Below are 23072 nucleotides of genomic sequence, written 5' to 3' on the forward strand. Positions count from 1 at the left end.
GTTATTACTGTTATTAGGGATACCTACCTATTACGAGCTCGATATACTGAGTGACAAACAAGATTTTATATTTATTGCTTTACTTTATTTACTTTACTAGTACTACATAGTTAAAATTTTAATTTAGGTATGTTTAAGCATTTCATTAACCTACGACACTTTTAGCTTAAAAGCACTTTTACACTTATACTTTTACACTTAGCACTTTTTTAAAGGTTAGCTGGAAGAAATCCCTTAAATGGATAAGTTCGCCTTCGTACTGTATATCCTGTCATATTTGTGTTTTGTACAATATCGAGTTTATACATACATACATACATACATACTTTAAAAAAAGTATTCAATATTAAAATAGACTACCAGACTACTTTCTATACATACTTGCACTACAATCGGCGGAGAAATACCAAAGATACGTCACAAAATCATAATTTGATATTTCGTACTTTACTCGTATTGGGATGCGTATTGCGTATATTGCGTATTATGTACTAGTACATTCTTTGTGAAAATGAAATTTAAATTAATGGAGCATATATGTATATCCATGAACAGAGGGTAGGTACAGTTCAATTCTCACGAACCCTCCAACAATGACAACGTTCCAAGAATAATCAATAAACTGTTCAATTTGACAGATCCACGTTATGCTCACGGTCGGAAGAAATTTTATCCCCCGTCGAGATTTCTGTCGGACGCTGCGAGCCTCGCTGCCTAAAGTGACGTCGGCGCGGCGAGTGTGTGTGTGCTGCTGTACACACGTGTGCGTGAGTACCTACACTACACCACAGCCTCCATGTGATGGGAAGTGAACCCTTTGCGCGGGGAAACCGTTTTTTATTTGCACTCGGACAGCGGCATCAGGTAGAAAGGATGATCGTTAATTTTTAAAGGACATACTGAACTTTGTGTTTATACACGCGGTCATGATCTGATACGTTTGTGTGATCTCTAAGAAGTCGGCAACTGGTTTTTCGGTGAACAATTATCATTGAACTTCTAACAATACCATAACATTAGCAAACCTGTTCTCGCTATGCAGTTTAAGGAAGTCAGGTTTACTTAAAATAGATGTGTGTACTTTTGTTTTCAATCAGTTCTGTAAACAGCATTCTGAATTGGGCACGTTCATATGTATGTTAGGTATTTGTATTGGGATAACGTCCTTGACGTTTTAAAATACACCGTGTTTTTATTGAATTCCGTTAACTTTAAGCGAAGGTTTCTTAGATCAAGTACAATTAATTTTTCTAAGAAACTAGCGTCTTAACTCTTACGGTTACAGAGTTATTAAAAAAATAAAAACAATTACTGAACACGTGTGCGTTTGTGCACTTTACCACTTCCTAATGTTATTTGTTTTGACATGTGCCATCAATCACTTGACACTAACTTGAATGTTATCCTTAAGGGTCTCTCACACTGATGAATTCATTTATTATGTACGAAAACGATAAAAAAAATTCTTTTGCGAATTTAACTAAAAGTGATATGCAGGTGGTTCCTGATAATGAACCTAACAACGTGTAGAATTTAACGGAAAGCAAAAAAAAACACGGTGTAGGTACAGTATAGAATACCATGTCAAATTAGATTCACTTGAATTAATGCTCCTTAATTTCAACTACAAATACAAGTCGCCTATTTTTAAATTGGTTCAAAAAGCGTGGTCAATGAAAAATCCTGAGGGTTATCTGACCTCATGGTCATTGGTCAAAGCTCGCGTTGTGGGAATAATTAGACATGAATCACATGAAACACTTTGGATTTAACCGACGACACCGCTTGGGCTTTTTAATAATGATAAAAATATCAAATTTATTAAACTCAGAGCCTAAATTTTTTTAGAAAGTACAAGCTTAAATATTCGTACGTTAAGTACACATGTGGTACGGTATTTTTAGTTATTGTTAAGACGATAGTTATCAGGGACGTATCATGTGATGATATTCATCAGTATCATCAACGCAGTACTTATTGGAAGCAACAATTCTATGAGAATATAAGGGGAAGTTTACAGCAGTTACAGTTTCACTGCTACAGTAAATAAATTATATCCGTTTAATCACAAGATCAGTAACAGTAGCACTAAGTAGTAGAGTAGATTACATATTAACTTCTTACGCTACTACGTAACTGATACGCTAGGATACAATATTATGTAAACGATATTCGAATGCAGCATATAGATATTCAGATTTAATATTTGAGGAAATAAAGTTACCCCTTGAGGTTTTAAAAATGGAGAAGAGAAGGCAGACTAATACTTTATGATATCAAACCTATGTCATTTGCCAGTGAGTCTCACATAATTCACAAACAATGCAAATGCGTCTAATACAATTTCCATTTAATTTTAATTTCACGATATACGTTCGAATACTCCTCTAGGATAATCTTATTAAGGTACAGCGGGGCAAATCTCGACTGTTTTACAATGTTTTCATTACTAAATAGAGTGTCTACCGGTTATATATGGTAGGCGTGTTCAGTGGATAGATAGAGATAGTTCAGTTGAGTTCTACTCAACACCGTAGTGTAATAATGGAAAAAATGGATCAGTTACAATTGTCCCCCAGTCGAGATTTGCCCCGCTGTACCTTACCCGGAAAACCGAGCGAATACAAAATGATTTGGTATTCACGATAGTGGAATCACGGAGGAGCCATATTTGCCGATCACGCCAGCGTATGCACGAAGGCTATTCCAGCAAAGGTGAAATAAATCAAATATTTCAATGCTGTTATACCTAGTTTAGAGATAATTAGTACAGCATTAGAGTTATTTGCATTTTAACAGCCATGCGCAAATCCATCAAAAAGAAGTCTGTTGGTTGATGAAATAAAATAAACATCCTGAAAGTTAAGAGAGTAGTCGATTATATTAACTTTTTAACAAAAAATAAAACCGCCTTCAAAAAAAGCGTGTTACAAAACACGGAGAAACTAAAAAGCCAAAAATAATAAACCTTCGAATTCAGATTTCTTATCGGATTGCAATAATCTAAACATCCAAATTATAAACAAATCAATTATTTTTGTAGTCGGTACCAGACCTGTTCGTCGCCTTGCTATTTCCTGTTTGCCCCACCCAACCATACGCAGGCTGGCCCCGACTCCAAAAATAATTGATTTGTTTATAATTTGGATGTTTAGATTATTGCAATCCGATAAGAAATCTGAATTCGAAGGTTTATTATTTTTGGCTTTTTAGTCTCTCCGTGTTTTGTAACACGCTTTTTTTGAAGGCGGTTTTATTTTTTGTTAAAAAGTTAATTTATTTGTTGATTTTTAGTGGTTCCTAGTGATATTATATGTATCAGTCCGAATATATGTACAGTAGTGAAAGAATTGTCCTTTAACTCCTAACCATTGAGGAGTTGACCTTCCATCATCAGCTCAGCCACATAAAATTATTACCATCAGGCGCAAATACTGGTGTACCTTTGAAAAATACACAAAAAACATTACATGTGCCCATAACATTTAAAGAGTTCCCTCGATTTCTCCAAGATCCCATCATCACACCCCGACTTGGTGCCAATGAGACCATCTCGGAGTTATACCCGTTCGATCAAAAAAAAAATTTTGAAAATCGGCCCACGATTCTCGGAGATATCGAGTAACATACATACAAAAAAAAAAAAAAAAAAACATTGTCGAATTGAGAACCTCCTCCTTTTTTGAAGTCGGTTAAAAATAGACTTAAAGTTACGCAATAACTAATATCATACCTTCTTGCAACGGATAATGATGTTATACGTAATTACATGTATTGTAGTAACAGGATTGTCAAAATCGACTTTCGATCAGCAATGTTCCCTGAGATGCAATAGGATACCTTCGAAATGGGTGCAATACGAAAAAACAAAATAAAATAAAACAAAAACGCTTACAGTTACAATAGCAAGTGCTTCTAATTTAGTAGATATTTGTCATTTACTAAATTAACAACATTGGAACGTCATCGTATTGTATTTATACAATTGAGTTCTGGCGACTGACAACTGATATCTTGAGATACATAGGTAGGTACTTACTTTTATTTCATTTGACTTATCGTATGCAATCAACAATTCATTTGCTAACAGTAACTAGTTTTTTTAATAAATAAATTAGGAAAGTATACAAATTATAATGTTTGTTTTCAAAAATACGTCAGTATATTTATTACAATGTTGTACAATGTTGAACGCGTGTATCGAGAATAACCCGCGCGGAATGGGCCCGGCCCGCGCTGTCCGGGAGTGCGAGACCCCGTTGATGTCTTTTGCTAAGAGCTTAATGTCTCCCACTTTCACGAGTTTGTTGACCCTGTCTCTTGAGATATTTTCGCGTAAAACCATGAGTCTCTTTTTGTATGGTATAATGTGTAATTATTATTGGCGTTTTGCACAAATTTACGTACTCTAGGTAATAAAAAGTAAAAAACAAACTGTACGAACTAAACATGAATTAAGTCTTACTTAACTTTTAGTTAGTCGAATTGTTACTTTCAGTTTGATTAATGATTGATGTAGGTACTGCGGCGTCGTTATATGTATTGTGAGCAAGGTTTTGCAAAATTTTCTCGACCTTAATTACATTCACGACCGCACAAATAATGACTCGGGAGAAACACAAAATTCGAATAAAAAATATTCATAACTGTTAAGATTTCAGAAAAAAGTTGTTTACTGGGCAGATAATTACATTAAATAATGATTGGGGGCAAAAAGGCACAGCGCTCATCTCGAGGGCTCGCCGGCCGCTCGATGAGGCAGTAAAATAAGGCTTCACGGCGCGGGAGGGGCGAGGGGGGAGTGCGAGGGGGGAGTGCGAGGGAGGGGGCGAGGGACACGCAGCCTGTCGCCCTTAGGAGAAACCTTCGTTGGCAAGTCAACGCCGGTAGCGATTTCAGCATTGGCAGTTATGACACTTTAGGACAAAAACTACTGAGATTGGAATATAAATTGATTCAAATGGGTTGTTCCCACCCCATGCACTAATACGACTACTTGTTATGTTACCAGATAGTGTTACTGATGAAATATATTCATATAAATTTGCTACCATTTTAGGTAGATCATAGGTTTAAAAAATCATTATGATTGATTTTTTTAGTGTTCTATCCTGGGTTTGCTCATAAATTGCAATCGCTTTTATTTTCTTGCATTATTTTTTGCGAAAAAACACAAAAGTACCTAATCCTTTTTTCCTAATATGTTTACACCCGTGTTGAGCACCACTATTTTGCTTTGATTATTTTCCTGATTCCAATATTGTTTTAAAAATGCTACTTAACTATAATTAGTCAACAAGGTAGAAATACCGTATGAAATAAAATGGGAAATGCATTTTAAAGCTCATAAACACGCTTGTTTAATGTGAATGTTTAGTATGATAAGAGTATTATAATGAAATGAGTTTCAATCAAAAATAAAAATCGCTTTTAGCTTGTATTAAAAGCCGCTTCTCAACAAAAAGTCATCATTAAAGTGTTGGAGGCGGCGAACGCAGCCTCCCGCCTAAACGATCCAGCCGACTTTTTATCACTCGACCTACCAACCAATCCATATCGACGCTTTTTGTTTTCTCTACTGGAAACTTTTCCATTTTGAAAACTTATTGTAATTATCAGCACACAATACCCTATTTGAAATAGTTGGACCGCTCCCACTGGACACCGAACCTTATAAGACGGTGACTCATGGATTGATTTGAGAATATTGAAATAATGAATACGGACTAGCTTCAGAAAATAATGACATCATCATCCTCCTTGCGTTATCCCGGCATTTGCCACGGCTCATGGGAGCCTGGGGTCCGCTTTGACAACTAATCCCAAGATTTGGCGTAGGCACTAGTTTTACGAAAGCTACTGCCATCTGACCTTCCAACCCGAAGGGTAACCAGACCTTATTGGAATTAGTCCGGTTTCCTCACGATGTTTTCCTTCACCGAAAAGCAACTGGCAAATATCAAATGACATTTCGCACATAAGTGAAAAACTCATTGGTGCGAGCCGGGGTTCGAACCCGCGACCTCCAGAACGAAAGTTGCACGCACTTACCTCTAGGCTACCAGCGCTTCAGAAAATAATGACATATGTAAGGTAATAAATAACCCATACAACCATTTCAGTCGCAAAATCTTCAAATCAGTAACTAACTGTCAAATGTGACATAACGCGTGGTAACGTCGTGCAAACAATGCGACCGTATTGATACAATAACAAAATGTAGTCGTCGTGTGCACTCGTTACGGTAACAAAATGTGTACGAATTTGTGGCTGTCAATGTCACTGTCAGAATGACTTTTAACGACACTTTATTAGTCGACGTTTGCACACATAACGGTAACAACATGTGGACGAATTTGTGGCTGTCATTGTCACTGTCAGAACGGTTTCTGACAGTGACATTGACAGAATTTGTACACACATGTGTAGGTCTGATTACCGAACTGCTCCTAAACCACTGTATCCGCAAATGACAATCTGAAATACGAAGGTTTCTCAAACTGTCTTGTGAAGTTGTGGACTGGTTGCTTTGAATCATTTAAATATGAGCGAATTAAATAATAATAAACGACGACGACCATTTAAGCACTCTTCGACATTTTATAGAAATGTGGGAAAGTTAAGAAAAGTGCAGAATGATAATACAAATAGATAAGCACTTTATAGTTACTTAATGTATTAAATATATAATTTTTAATTCTTATTGATAAAAATGAAGTGTAGTGTTGCTTTACACAATAAAAGTAGGAATCAAATGAAATAGAGTATTTACTGTGATATTAATAGAATTTCTGTTGCGCAATGATAGTTTTTTCAGTACAGATGCTGCTTTTTTTAACGCAGTAGTGCGAGCAAATCAAGCAATGATTCATTTCTTGTCTGGTCGAAACTCTTAGCTTAGATTTAGGTACTGAAAATCGTCGTACGATACACGTGCGAAAAGGACATTCACAACTCGTGTCGATTTAAAACACTCCCTTCGTTCGTGTATTAATTTATCGCTACTCGTATCGATTTTCCTCTTTTCCGCACTCGTATCTACAAGTATTTTGTTTGGGTTACAAAAAAAACACATTATTTACTCTACTACGTTTTATTTATGTCTCTTTAACATTACAAATTTGTAGACACTTATCTATACAAAAATCTTGACAAAAGAAGTACAGATCGCTGAAATTAATGTTGATAGTAATATTAATGACGACTACTTCAACAAGTGTCAATTGTGAAATGCCGCAAAATACTAGTTGCTCTATAGAAGACCATAATAATATGATCCCCGATCCTTTACAACCCAGCAGCTCGGTACGCACGTTACAATTTTTTTAATCTTCTTTAGTGAGGGCAACTGAGTACGACGGCATATTTAATTGTTTATAAAGTTTGAGGATACCTGGAAAAAATTAATACAAGAAGCCATTTTGAAAATATAATAAATATTCACTGCTTTCGGTCACGCGTGTACGCTGCGACCATTTTGCGACCGTTTGTCGACCGTTTGGTGACCGTTTGGCGACTGTTTTTTACATGGAATATTACCGTCTTAATCCATATTTTAACAACTTTATTGGTTTTCTAGGCATTATTTTTATTATTTCAGTATAGTATATGCACCGGAGCACTAAAACTTCACCAATCAATATACATAACACGCAAACACCGAGTAGTCAATAATATTATTACTGGTTAAACTGAGGTAAATTGATGGCGCGTTGATAAATTTAGACTTATTTTATGAAATCACTCGAGCAATTTAATTGGCCATGGTAATTAGCCCACATTATATTACAAATGCAAACAATATTTATCTTTAACAAATTCTTACGCCATTACATTTTAATGTCAAATGATTTTATTTCTTTTTACTTTGACGTCTCTGACAGTCGCCATTTGAAAAGAATGAAATGAACGAATGATTTTGGGAAAGTAGTCGCCAAACGGTAACAATGTGTGCACGCGTAGTGCACACTTCTGTCACTTCTGTGACCATTTGTGCCTGTTACCAATCGTCCCCATTTGGGTCGCCGCGACTAAACGTCGACCGTACTGCGACTAAGCATTGAGACCCGAAGACCTGTGTGTACACAAAATAGGAGGATTTGCGTAGGAACGGCGACCGATTATGGTTATAATTATACGATCTTAGTTAGTGGACCGAGATACGTTAAAGCCTTATTTATTACGGTCATTGGAACACTACTATTGGTTTCGTAACAAGAGAGAAATGAAGTCCAATCTTCATTATTTTCCACTGTCGAATGTTTTTTCATGTGTTAAAGCGTGGAAAGGTCGCCATGTGTACAATGTCCATGAGCGCGGGGTCGAGGCCAAAGCCGAGGATTGTACGCGTCATCTCGCTCTCAGAGTTATTGTATCCAGATACGGCATGCTCAGTTATATAACGACTCACTGACACTAGCCTACAAGACGAGAAGCGATAGAAATAAGCTAACCCTAAGCTATAAGTGCTATAACTATAAGACTAGACATTTTGTTAGGTAGTATTATTACCTGCATAATTAAGTCTATGAAACCCAATACAGACAAAAGACCCAATAAAGACTTAATGGGAGGGTCAAAATGGGGGCCGAGGTATTCACATGACGGAGCTTCACTATTAAGATACCTATCTGATCTAACGAGGGCCGCTTATAAACTCAGCTCATTGTAAGTGTATAAATGCTAGACAATTCAAGCTATTATATCAAGAATTATTATTCTTACTTGTCGTATTCATTCGAGTTCATTAGACGATTGGTATCTACTCATAATACTGGAAAGTAGTACCATACACATTAGAGCACGGTTTATTAATAGTTACTCTGGAAGTTTTCCTATATAATATGTATGTCAATGCATTTTAGTGAATAACTGTAAATTTTAAATATTTAACAGAAACATGAAAAGAACATCTACGTGTTGAGTTCGATAACTATTAAGATATTCATCGATACTCAGAATAGGCAAGCTAATAGCAAAGTCAAGTTCCCTTTAATGGAGATGATTAATCCAAACTAAGAATTAAAATATACCATAGTTTTTTTACCGTCCCGTCCGTCTGACTGTCAATTAGGCACAATAAACTTTCTCGAAAAGAGTCAGAAAGTAAGATTTGGCTAAGTATGGATTGGATTTTCCTTAAGTCAATATTAAATTATTATTTGTCTTGTTCCAAAATCAGTATAAAGCAATGTTTAGCGAAAACCTTATGAGTTAAATATGATACTGTGATTCAAATGGTAAAATTTACGCAAACGTGTTTTCTATTTAGAGATTGTTAGCACGTCGGACTATTTTGATAAGACGATGCCGATGTTTTGTGGACGCCCGATAAATATAAGACGGTTTTTTATAACATCCTGATATGCCTATGGGTATTTAAAGAGTTAAGAACGGTACTTGTGTCGCTTAACTTCAAGAGTGAGTAAATCCATTCTGCTATAAGGTTGATTATATAAAAAATATAATATGATCTTAGAGATAATCAACCTTATAGCCGAATGGATTTACCCACTTCTGAAGTTAAGCGACACACTTGTCGTTAACACGAAAGAGAAAAACAGCTTTTAAACGGTAGACAACACACAAATGTAGACCTTTTCCTCCCTGGATATTGACATTACTGGACAATTTGATGTGCTGTTTCATCTGTTTGTTTCTCTTTGGCTTATTGAAAAAATAATTCTTAATCATTGGAAAAATTAAACAAAAGATGTACTTCGCTTTAATTAAAATACATGAAATTCTGTAAACATAAGAGGTAATTTTGCATGATATCCTGGGAGAAAAACGTGGACTAGATTTGTATGGAGAATCGATTGTCCCCCTTCCTTTTAATAAGTATTGGTATCGACGGTTTGGCCACGGCTACATCACAGCATCGAAATGTGATCGGCTCGGGAGCGGCGCGCCGCGGGCCCTCGCAAGTTCAAGGTGAACGCGTCGCTCCGCCCACGCGCCGCTCCTAGCACGACCGTTATGCTGCAGGCTTCAGAACAGAACAAACACTAGCGCCAACCTCCTAGCCATACCCACTGACCACTTTTGCTGTAGTACTAGTGCCTTAAATATAGTAGACACTATCTATCAATGCCACAGCGTCAAACAAATTAGGTACCTAAACGGCAACCTGGCGATAACTTGGTTTACTGTTTCTTAATTTCTGCAAAACAAATTAGGTGTCTTATTTTGGGTAATTATAATGGCAGATGATCTGATCTGGATTTATTTTTTCTGGATGACGAAATGTGTCCATTATATTGTGTACAACGATAGTCGTGTTAAAATGGATCACAATTGAACATCATCATCATCACATCATAATTGAACCCATATCACCCATATGCTTCGCCCTCCCCCCCCAGATACGCATGAAACGGACAGTCGACTGCTCAGACGATTTCGTTTTCTTTCAATCCCTTAATTGCTGTGTCACTGAAACTTGAGCAGTTTCATAGGCTCTGCCTACCCCTTTTGGAAACACAGGCGTAAGTTTATGTTTAGCAATATCCAGGCAAGGCAGCCAGTTCTTATGTCTTTTGAATTGCCCGGTCATCAAGCTTCATTGTCCATTAATCACGGGCGTCATTCTGTCCTGGCACTCACCTTAATTAATACTTAATTAATAATACTCGCATGCCAGCAATCTCCAAAACGCGGAAGTTGCTAAAGGGTACTTAATTGCCCGGCTCTAAAGCCTTAATCTCGCATCGGTATCACTAGCCTGCATACATAATCCGCAAGGCCTTTCCATAGCATGCAACTAACATTATTTCAACTGCATATAATAACCTGGCGTATAACATTTTTGTTATGAACTCTAATTAGTTTTTAAGTAGGCGCGATGATTATTTCTCCAGTTTGCTAATGCGCTAACGCAAATTGACAATTAACGAGCTTCTTGTTACATCCTAGTATGTATTTGCTAGTACCTAACACGAAGTTGCGTCGCCTGACTGCGCAGTAACACACATCACACCTGTGATCGTTATCAGTGCAAGTGCAACCTGTGCTAAACTAGTAAAATATACCTACTTAGATCTCGACGATTGTGGGATACTGTTTCGGGGTTCCAGCATAGAAGTCCAGAATGCTGTTACAATGCCGATCCGAAAGTTAATGTGTATTACATATGCAATGATCAAATGATCATCTATGGTACATGACAAGTGTGTAATTAAAATAAACGAGAGAGAACAAACTGAGCGATATGATTGGTTGGTACACCCGTGAGTAAGTCTAAGCAATTGTGACGTTGGTAAGGTTAAAGGTACCTAGGCCCCGTAGCCGAATGGCATTTCTGCGACACCAAACGCCGCAGAAATGCAATCTATCTCTATCGCTCTTGCGTATTGGCGCGACAGAGCCAGACTGCATTTCTGCGGCATTTGGCGTCGCAGAAATGCCATTCGCCTACGGGGCCAGTTCATTCTTTGCGTCTTGAATCTGCGACCAAGTGGTACCTTTGGCTTGAAAACGACACAAATATGGATATAACTATTGCCTATAGTGATTAGAAAAGTTTATGAAAACATAAACATTATTAAACATATCCATAAACGAATACTATAGAATTATAGATACATACATATTTAAAATATGTATTTTAAGCGGGTTACTCACGTGTTAAAATCGATACAACGCTCATTTCGGAGGATCTTTTCCATAGATTAACGACCCCGCCTATATTTTCAATATGTTTGAGTCTCACGGGAGTTTTATAGTTAAAATTGAATACTATACATGTTTGATTTTACATCGCATATTTCATGCTTTTTTTTTGTATTGCGTTTGCATATTAGGTAGTTATTTGTCTCACAAGGGGCCAAAGTTGTTATTTAACCGTTCGTGCCGATACCCGAGCAAGCAAAAGATTCCAATATTAAACCATGCCCACATATTTTACCACCAAATGCAACACACAATTTTACACCACTCGAACACGAGGAAAATACAGACTCTAAAACATCAAATTAAATAAAATCCATAAAGTTTTAGACATTTATGATTCAAATGAATCATGTAAAGGTCAATTCTATCAGCCAGCTTCGTACATCAAATTAAATTTTGTATGAAATTACTTTGCACCCTTGTAGACATAATGATTTTTGTTATCCGTTTCCGAAATATCTGCCACCACACAAACGGTGGAAAAAAAACTCACATCAGTTTTATGTCAGACGAGCACCCATAGAATCAAAAATTCTCAGGGTTTACAAAAGGCAGCCGATATGATTTTTGTTTAAACACTATGCATGAGACAAGTATGGTGATTATAAACCACAATTAAACATATTTCAACTGGATTTCACACACTGCTTAATATTTGTTAAGACCCATGCCGTGTTCGAATAAAAAAAAGCAATTTACATTAAGCATACCAAATTGCAGCGAGATAAATAACATGTAATAAATTAAAAGTTTTATTTTACTTTATACCTAATACTCAGTTGTATCCGCTGAGATGGAATTTCCCATCTTGAATCTGTTAAACCACCTGGCAACGCGATATTTCGATGCCGTCTCATAAATCTAGGCAATAAAATACGACGTAACCACGACTATTTAGAGTTAATCTTGTTTTATTCGAAATTTGATAACGGGCCATAAACCGTGGTCGACGCGGTCGCGTGTATAGGTATATTAGGTATCTATTGTTTCCTTATTTAATTCGTAATCGTATCCTCTTGAACAGAGGTGAAAATGATTCGCATATACAATTAAGGCTGCCTCTCATATTAAAGTTGTTTATAAGTTATCTGTTTAGCCTTCCTAAGGCTGACTTAAATTTAACAATAATTGCATCACATAAAAATGTGTTTAAAATATTTCATAATAATAATGCGACGTCATTATAGCGACCGGATTACCATACTTATCTCTGAACTTATCTTGAGAAAAAAATAGCTATTGACTACTATTGAGTGAGAATGGAGCGAAGTAGTAAAATAAGTTTTTTTGCCAAAAAATATATTTTTGGCGGGATACCCCCAAAAAATATAGTCATCCAAATTAGCGACCAGAAAAGTCAATTTCCATAATGTGATTTGGCAGAATCATCAATATGAATCATAAATTCGTAATTATCACAGAGACGACACTACTAGAAGCACTAGAGAATGAAACTGCTATCAGAAAGTAGGTTAAGTTAGGTTAGAACTGTGACCCCTGGAAAATAAAACTGCTATCAGAAAGTAGGTTAGGTTAGGTTAGAACTGTGACCCCTGGAAAATGAAACTGCTTGAAAAGTAGGTTAGGTTAGGTTAGAACTGTGACCCCCTGGAAAATGAAACTGCTATCAGAAAGTAGGTTAGGTTAGGTTAGAACTGTGACCCCCTGGAAAATAAAACTGCTATCAGAAAGTAGGTTAGGTTAGGTTAGAACTGTGACCCCTGGAAAATGAAACTGCTATCAGAAAGTAGGTTAGGTTAGGTTAGAACTGTGACCCCCTGGAAAATGAAACTGCTTGAAAAGTAGGTTAGGTTAGGTTAGAACTATGACCTGAAACTGCTATCAGAAAGTAGGTTAGGTAATAATATGGGCAACAATTAATATGGCAATAATTTCTTATGGCGTTTGAATATTATATTAAACCATATTATTGCACTTAATAATATGGCTAACAAATAGTATGGCATTGTATGATTATGGAAGGTAATGTTCGGATAAACAACCAGTATGTCATACAATTTTTATGGTAAACAAATCATTCGGGCAAATGAAATTCAGGCAAGTTAGATTCGGGCATATGAATATTATGTTAAATGACTGTCGGGCAAACAATAGACAACCATTTTTGGCACAAGCTTTTATCGCCGACTGTAAGTACCTTTCTTTCAACAGTTATCTACTGATCTCCGATACTTTTCTAAAAAAACCCTTACTCGATGGGGACACGACATTTCATAACAGAGTTCCTATGACCACATTTCTGCTCCATCATCAGATCAGCTCCCTGATTTACATATTATGTGTGCCAAATTTCAGCTCAATTGGAAACCGAATGGGTCAAATTTTGCTTCTACGTTTTGACCCATACTAACACGGCAAGTTGAATAAAAGCTTGTAAAAATGAACTGACCTGGGTATCGTGATGACTTGTCCGAGCTCATCGACGACGTGGTCGGCCAGCACCAGCACCGTGCCCTGCCCGGGCGCGCCCACCACCACCGACACGCCGCCGTCCACCAGCTGCCCGCCGCCGCTCACCAGCTGGCCATCTTCCAATTGCCCGCTGATCATCTCCACGCGCTTCTGGTCCGGCGTCGTCGTGTATATTACAGTCTGTTTCTCGTCTTCGTAAATGAGATCAATCGGAGTTTTCTCGTCTATGGAATCCATGCCCTGGTCGTAAACGTCGGGCTGCACGGGCACCTTGTTGTCGGGCGCGTATGCGGCGAGCTCGTGCGGCGAGTGCCGGTAGGAGTGCGCCTCGGGCGGGTACCCGTCGTCGGAGTCCATCTCGACTTTGTGCGGGTAGTAGTCGTGGGGGTGCGGGTGGTGCGCGTGGTGCGCGTGCGCGGGCTGCACGGGCGTCATGGTGGCGAGCACGGCGTGCGCGGGCGCGGGAGAGCGCGGCGCGGAGGCGGGAGAGGCGGGGGGGCTGCGCTCCGGTACCAGCGGCACCGGCGACACGGCGGACATGGCGCCGCGGGGGGAGGCCGCACTCACCAGCACCCCGCGTAACAATTTGACTCCCCCAATTTCAACTTCTGAAATAATTTCCCACATTGGATGAGTCTGCTTGAGAAACTAAAGTTTATGATACATTTAAAACACTTGTAATTAATATTATAGTCTTTTTGTATTTCATTATTGGTTAGAATTGCGTTAACTGTCAATTTTTACATTTGTTAATAATGTCCAGTACTATGACGTGCCCATGCTACAGCTACAATGACGCGTTGAACTCTTTTGTTCAGGAAACATAACGGAGAAAACAACGTGATAAGTTTTAGACCACAGGCGAAGAATAGTAGTATTAGTAACAAAATAAACAAACAATCTGACAAAGAAAGTTAAACACATTTTAGGCACATATAAGCATGTACCTAAAAAATCGTTGCTTTGAAATAATAACAAACACTAAAACGAACAAATGAAATCGCTTCACTTTGAAAGTGCTCTATAACAATCGAGATAGCATACGGGTGAGCTAAGGGTGACACGGCAACAGCTGATGCGAGTCCAGTTAGAAGAACTCGTATCGAGGCACCTGACGCCGAAGCGCCCGAACTCGTTCAGAAGCCGCCCTCGGCCGCTCCGACCACCGCGCCCGTACGGTACAAACTGGTAACTATTGTACCACGTGCCTGTCAAACAACAACAGTATGCACCTAATACATCAGGTTACATTTTATTGTGTAGGCCAAATTGTAAACTCGTTCGATACAACTGGACTTGCAAACTGGAATCTGATGAGATTACCGAGTATTAGATAAGTTCATGAATTAAACTGAAGTGAACCAAAATATATAACAATTAAGGTACTACGTTTCCCGATCCAAAATTGTAGTGGCGTGAACAGAAAATAAAGACCCATTATTTAAACTTATACATTTTATCGGAAAATATAAAACGAAGTTCCATTATCGTAAGGGATACTACTTATATAAAAAGATAAATATTGCCCTCTCGATGCAGCCGGGAGGCTGCCATCGCGCGAAAAGGAAAGAGAATATGCGCTACTGGCTGTTCGAGTGAAATAGTAGTGAATCGGTCAGTTTCTCTATCTTCACGATTTAAAATTCTCTTTGTCTGTCTACCTGATATGGTTGCCTTGCACTTATAAGAATCCAAAATGATTCCTTGCAGAATATACATAGATAAGCAAATACATATAGGTAAAATATAAGTAGCCCAATGTTTTGAACTATTTACTGACTATTTGTGACAACGAAGTAAAAGTACTCGTAGCTACCTATTGTTTTATATCAATATTTTTGTTTATTTGTCGGTACCAATTTGTAACATTTTATGACTGTTACTATTTAAACAACACTAAACTCGAGTTAATCCGAATGTGTTATCGAGTAATAATGTTCTCGTTAATGTCGCCGCCTAGTCATTTGACTTTCTGAAATTCCAAGACGGCGACCTTGCCATTAGGTACCACCAGTAATGCCTGCGCAGGCAAGCGCCATTGCCTCTCTGCAGGAGGAAAAATAAAATTACAAAAAGGCTTTGCCGCGGAGCCGCCGAGCCTCGCCAGTGTGCGAGTCGCACACACTCTCAGCATGCACGAAGCTCGCCGGCATATCGATACAGCAAGAAATGAACGTAATTCACTCACACACGCTGGCAAATATGGCCTGTCTGCGCGGACATACCTATGTAGCTACACGTACAGCACACACGCTCGTTACACATGGATATCGCGGCCTGCCTTTTTATTTCGAGTAGAAAATTAAGATTATTTATATTTGTTAATCTCATAAGAGTGCTTATTGGAAATCGACGGCCATTCCTACCCAGCCGAATCAAAACAAAGAGGTGTTTTAGAATCTAAATACATCTAGAGAACCCGTGAAGGGTTCACATCTAACGACGACGACGACCTGTGGACTATTGGGAACCGCGAGCACCGGGAGACACTTTTGAGATCAGCGAGCACGTCATAGCACTGGTCTGGTTCATCGGGGGCGGCGGCGGCGCGGGCGTCCTGGCGCAGGCCGTCACGCACGCGCGTCAAACTAGTATCGTGACGTCACGGCCCACCCGGCGAAATTACAAAACCGGCCGGCGGCAGCCGAGTGCGCCAACAAGCGGCGCTGGCGCGGCGCAGTGGTGGACGCGCGGCCGGCCGACCCCGACGCGCCGGCGTTACGTACCGTGGGTGGCGTCGCGACGCTACGCGGCGCGGGACGCGGGCGCGGGGACTGAGCACGCGACGTGCGGCGCTACGGAGCGCGGGCGCAGGTGCTCTGAGCGCAGCAGCCTCCGCGGCCCGGCGCCGCGCCCGCCTCCCCGCGCCGCCCCCGCCGCGCTACACGCACGCACCAAAACGACGAATTTATCTTCCACGCATGCTGACTGACCCTCCTACCCGGAGACGATGTCCAGGGTGCCACAGCGATTTCCCGCCAGCGCCGTTTAAATTTACGATTATGACCTGTGAATAAAATTGTGTTTATCTCGAGACTCATCCTCCTTATTTACAAATATAATAAGGTTAACCTGTCGCTTAAATTTGAACAATTTATTTATATTAGATCTTGTTAGTTTAATTCTCATAAGAGATACATACATAATGGTAATGGTGGACGGTGTCCGACGCCGGCGACGCGCCGCCTGAGGCAACGGTCGCGGCGCGGCTGCAGTCGCGAGTCGTTACAAAACTGTGACCTGCGACGCATGGAATTACCCAACTTTACGCAACTTCCCTTATCGGACTTTCGAGACAAGTTATAGCAGCTTATTTGGTTAAATATCGATCAAAACAACGTTAAGATCAAGAGATATTTTTCACCACACCAACTGGTAAAAAGGCCTATTTTGATACTTCAAAACCAAATGACAAACTGGCATTTTAACCACAAGAGTGCAAAGTTATTACATACAAATTCAACTTGGTGCCCAAAATCTGGCTGGTAGAATTGACGCTCAAAAGATGGATAAAATGGCACTTTCTCAACATTTTGAATTGAATCATAAATATTTACAAAAAATATAACTTTGCTTTTTAGCTTGATATGTTTTAAGGTTAATATTTTCCTCGTTTTGTTTTTCATTCAGTGGCAAACGGGCAAGGGCAGCATCCGCTCAGCGGGCAAGGGCCAGCATCCGCTCGGTGTGCACCCTTACATATTTTCATTAAAGTGTCAAAAGGGCCTCTACGTGTTGCCTTCGGCTCCGCGCACGCCTTCCAAAGGTCCGGAAAACTATGGTTTCCGAGATGTAAAAGACATACAAATAATTATGTGTAAAATAATAATTTGTTTACCAGATTCAATAACCAGGGCAGAAACTGTTCGGGGCGTTTATATGGAGAAATGGCCCCTCCTGTTGCGTCTTAACAACAATCTACCTAATTATGAAAAAGTTAGCTCATATCGAAACCCTCCAACCTTATATAACCTCGTAAAATTAAAGCAATTTATTGTTGTAATTATTAAATTTATTAATTGACAAGTCAGTAATATGATTCGGAAGTTTATTATAAAATCGAACACAATTACCCATGAATGATTTTTTAATTTTACAGAGCCGTGTGAAGGGCACCGCGAGTTTATGTTTATTTCTAGTATTTATATTATGTACATCACAGTTTTTCTTAAAATTACAAATGTTTTTATGTACATACATAATATTCTCATAAATATATTGACAATGCACTGTCATTATATTAATGTCCTTAAACTTATCTCTAAGCGAGTCTCTATGGTTCATTTTATATATTGCTCGAATAGCCCTCTTCTGCAGAATAAATATGGTATTTATCTCTGAAGCACTGCCCCAAAGTAAAATACCATATGACATAATGCTGTGAAAGTAACTAAAATAAACTAATCGAGCTGTTTTCACGTCTGTTAACTGACGGATCTTGCTCACTGCAAAAGCTGCAGAACTAAGTCTATTCGAGAGGTTAACAATATGGGGACCCCACTGAAGTTTAGAATCTAAGGTTATACCAAGAAAAACTGTACTATCTACCAGTTCCAATTCCTCATCCTTCACAACGACACTTGTTTGCTCATTCCTTACGTTACTATTAGTGACAAACTTAATACATTTAGTCTTTTTTTCGTTTAATAATAAATTATTAACATTGAACCAGTTCACTACTTTAGAGATAGCATTGTTTACATCACTGTGAGCTTGTTGCTGTCGTTTGAGTTTGAAAATAAGTGAGGTGTCGTCTGCAAACAATACTATATCATGGTGGGTCTTTACAAGGAATGGCAAGTCATTTATGTAGATAAGGAACAGGAAAGGCCCCAATATTGATCCCTGTGGTACACCCATAGAGACCAATGACCCAGTTGATCTCTGTCCATTGACATCTACCCTTTGTATTCTACCATTTAAGTAGGACTTGAGTAAATTTAGTGCTGATCCTCTGACTCCATAATAATGTAGTTTCCTGATCAATGTTTCATGACAAACACAGTCGAAGGCCTTAGATAAATCACAAAAGATACCTAAAGCATCTTGTGACTCCTCCCAGGCATCGAAAATATGCTTAATTAGCTCAACACCAGCATCGGTTGTCGAGCGACCCCGTGTGAAGCCAAATTGCTTATTATGCATTAAATTATTAACGTTAACATGTCGTACTAATTGAGAAAGAACTAATTTTTCAAATATTTTACTGAAAGTTGGCAGCACAGATATTGGTCTAAAGTTAGTGGGGTCAGAGTGGCTGCCGGATTTAAATAAAGGAGTTATTTTGCTATGTTTCATTAGATCAGGAAACTCGCCACAGTCAACACTGTTGTTGAATATAACTGCTAAGTCAGGCGCTACAATCTCAACTAAGGATTTTACGGCATGGACGGAGACCCCCCAGAGGTCACTAGTTTTTTTGACATTAATTGATTTAAATGCCTTTACTATATCTGAGGTACAAACATGTTCAAAATAAAGGTCTCTACAACACTCAGGAACGTTTTCCTCTAATAATGTGACGGCAGATAAGGGTGATGAATTTAAATCCTTAGTTGTGAATGCTGGTATCTCGGTGAAAAATTTTTCGAACTCTGTTGCTACTTCGAAATTGGAATCTATAATTTTGTTATCAATATTCAGTTTAATATCTTTTACTGCGTGTTTCGAGCGACCAGTTTCCACATTAATTACTTTCCACGTTGCTTTAATAATGTCAGAGCTATTTTTTATTTTATTACTAAGATAATTTCGCTTAGCGATATGACAATCTATCTTGAACTTCTTCGAATATTGCTTAACATGTTCTTTAAATTCATCACTCGTATTAAACCGCCGTTCTTCATACAAGGCATACAATGCACGTCTTCGTTGATGTAACTCTGCAGTAGCCCACTCACTAAAAACTGATGCACCACTAACTACGACCGATTTTGAAGTAAATATTGCATTATAATGTTGCAGAAAAGTGTGAAAGAATGAATTATACATACTATTAGGACTCATATCGGAAGACAGGGAGGGTAGCGCCTGAACCAAACTTTGCTTCATTCGTTCCACGCGGTCGGAGGTTACTGGTACAAAAGTTATTTGTTTTCTCAAAGTATTTTTCCTTAATGTCTCAAATACTATCAATTGACCTAAATGGTCTGATTCTAAGTTGCTAATTACATTTTTAGTAGTAGGAAAAATATCAGTGAAAATATTATCTATACAGGTGGCACTAGTGGCAGTCACTCTAGTAGGCTCCATAAAAATATGATTGAGATTACATGATTTGAAAAGATTCAACAATCTGATACTTATTGTTGAATTTTCCAAGATATTTACATTAAAGTCGCCGCATATAAGTATTTTTTTACTAGAAGATGATATTTTAAGTAGCACAGAATCCATAATATTTTCAAAAGTTTCAAAATTACTTAATGGCGGCCTATACACACAGACAACAATAAATTGCTCCAATTCTACAGCACTTAGTTCTATAGTCCGTTCAACAGACATGGAAACTGGAAAAATTGGCAACCAGCCGAATTAATTCCTGTAAGTTGTATATTGGCCTAGTTGTGTCCAGGCAGGCAAGTATGGTCGCGCGATAAATGATAAAACATCAGGCCGTCCCTATCGCACCATTTGTAAGTGCGATAGGGACGGCCCGATATTTTATCGTTTATCGCGCGACCATGATTGCCTGCTGCACGGGAAGCATGGTCGCGCGATAGACGATAAAATATCAGGCCGTCCCTATCGCACTCACAAATAGTGCGATAGGGACGCCTGCCTGAATTGCCTGCCTGAACATACTAAAAGTCCTTGAGGGGTGTAGAGAGGGGTTGAAGATAACGCACAAGGCTATAACTCTGTACCAATTTTCACTAAGCACACTAATTCTTAGGTTAACAGATTAAGTACATATTGTGGACGTCCGCCCGTCCGGTATACCTAAGACCAAACAGGCAAGCATGGTCGCATGATAAACGATATAACGTCATGTCGTTCTTTTCACTATTTGTGAGTGCGATAGGGACGTATCGATGCGATAAAGTTTATCTAACTAGTGTGCTACGGCCGCAGCATTTTGGACTAGGACCAATTAACAGCCCATTTTACCAGGCTCCAGGTCTTGAACTGCTTCCATCATAAACTATGATGGAAAGTTTCGAGATAACACCTGAAGTACTTGAGTACTGGGGGTGCAGGGTCAGAGGTGACATTTTCTCACCAACCCTCTGGTAGTCACCATCCTCCTTGCTTTATCCCAGCATTCGCTACGGCTCATGGAAGCCTGGGGTCAGCTTTGACAACCAATCCATCTGACCTTACAACCTAAAGGGTAACTGTCTAACTGTCCTTATTGGAATTATTCCGGAAGCGGCTGGCAAATCGGGGGTGTCCATTAATCACGTCATACGTTTTTGGCTTACACCCCTCCCCCCCCATCCCCAGTCAATATAACGTGTAATAGTAGACTTTTTTCGAACACATGAACCAACGAATCAGCCAAATCTTGGCGCTAAACATGGCACGAAATTCAATTTTCTATGGGAACTAAAAATTCACGTGATATGTTCCTAAACCCCTCCACCCCCGTGGTGATATTTGGTGATTTTTCCGTAATTTAACAAAATAGTCAAAAAATGACCCCCCCCCCCCCCTCTTTATTTGGGTAAATCAACTTTTCCTTGCCTGTTATTGGCATGGTTACGGTCCCCTGAATCACATGCAAAATTATGCTGCTGAAATTATGCAAGCATGCATGTAGTCCAAGCGCGGATCTAGGAGACCGCATGGCAATAACAGGCAAGAAAAAGTTTATCCACCCATTTCCAAAACTACTAAGCGTAAAATGTTCATAAAAATATCCTTCAATCTATAGATTACAGGAAAACCTATTAGAATTCTACAGTCAAGCGTAACGCCGTGGGCGACGGTCGCGCGATGGTTGCGCGACGGCGATGCGACGCATACGAAATCAAACCTTATCGATATGAAAGTAGACGATGCGATGGCGTCGGTCGCGCGACCGTCGCCCACGCAAGACACGGCGAAAGTCGAACTACTAGGACTTAAAAGAAAAAGACTCAAATTACGAATTTCACTCACTGCCGCTGCAAGGAGTTATCAAATCTCTTGAAATTGTGTGAGCGCGTTTGAATATTACATATAAATCCATTTCTGTTTCGTTTTATTTAGAAATTGGTCAAAATATCGATTATTCGCAAGAATGACTTAAGTTCCTTCAAAAAAGGAGGCGCTTAAGCCCTTCTGGTGTGCGGAACCCTTGCAACGCGAGTACAACGTCCGGTTTTTTTGTTTGAAAGCTGAATTAGTCGGGAGTGTTCTTAGCCATGTTTGATAAAAATCGGACCACTAAGTCGTGCCGTAAATTTAAGTTTGTATCGTGGTATTTTCCCACTTGATGAGCAAACGTCGTGTTAATTATTTTAACCAATCTTCCTCAAGTCACTATAATCTGAAGTAAAAACCGCATGAAAAATCCATTGAGTCGTTTTGGAGTTTATCGCGAACACACAAACAAAGAAATGCTCCTCTTCTTTTTATTAAATGCCACTCCTACGACATACACAAGAGTTATTTGTTATACAAGGGGGCAAAGATGTATTTTAACGCCGAGTGTGGAACTCGCAAGTTCAGGATTCTATTCTCGAACCACTCGCTTCGCTCGTGGTTCAACTATGGACTCCTTTCACTTGCTCGTTTTTCAACACACGAGAAGTAAAATACATTTACACCCGTGTGTAACACAAAACTTTTCCCCTCACTATAGCGAGGAAACTACACAGCAAAAAATGCTTTTATCACTGCTTCCAGTATTTCCTCAGGTGGTAAATCATCTTTATTACTAGATTCACCTACTTTTATCAATTTTAAAGCAGTTAATAATTTGACTTTATTCAAGGTCAAATTACTTTACCCACTACTGGATAAAATGCGTTTTTACCCGCTGG

At 39.0% G+C, this 23072-nt stretch overlaps 1 protein-coding gene across 5 annotated transcripts in view; it reads right to left on the reverse strand.

Moving 5' to 3' along the window:
* LOC125225082 (protein grainyhead) overlaps positions 1-17181 on the reverse strand; it is a 179963-nt gene extending 162782 nt beyond the window's left edge. For 2 of the 5 annotated variants that reach the window (XM_048128611.1, XM_048128610.1), the window contains exons 1-2: positions 16830-17181; positions 14081-14711 (exon numbers count right to left, since the gene is read on the reverse strand). In XM_048128611.1, the coding sequence (XP_047984568.1) occupies positions 14081-14643 (563 nt within the window). In that variant the 5' untranslated portion in view covers positions 14644-14711; positions 16830-17181. Of the gene's footprint in view, positions 1-14080; positions 14712-14847; positions 14877-15147; positions 15168-16829 lie in introns of those variants that run through there. The other 3 variants (XM_048128607.1, XM_048128608.1, XM_048128609.1) reach the window with 3 other exon arrangements.
* Between the last annotated feature and the right edge of the window lie 5891 nt (positions 17182-23072).

This window comes from Leguminivora glycinivorella, chromosome 4 (genome assembly GCF_023078275.1).
Source record: "Leguminivora glycinivorella isolate SPB_JAAS2020 chromosome 4, LegGlyc_1.1, whole genome shotgun sequence".
Lineage (NCBI taxonomy): Eukaryota > Metazoa > Arthropoda > Insecta > Lepidoptera > Tortricidae > Leguminivora > Leguminivora glycinivorella.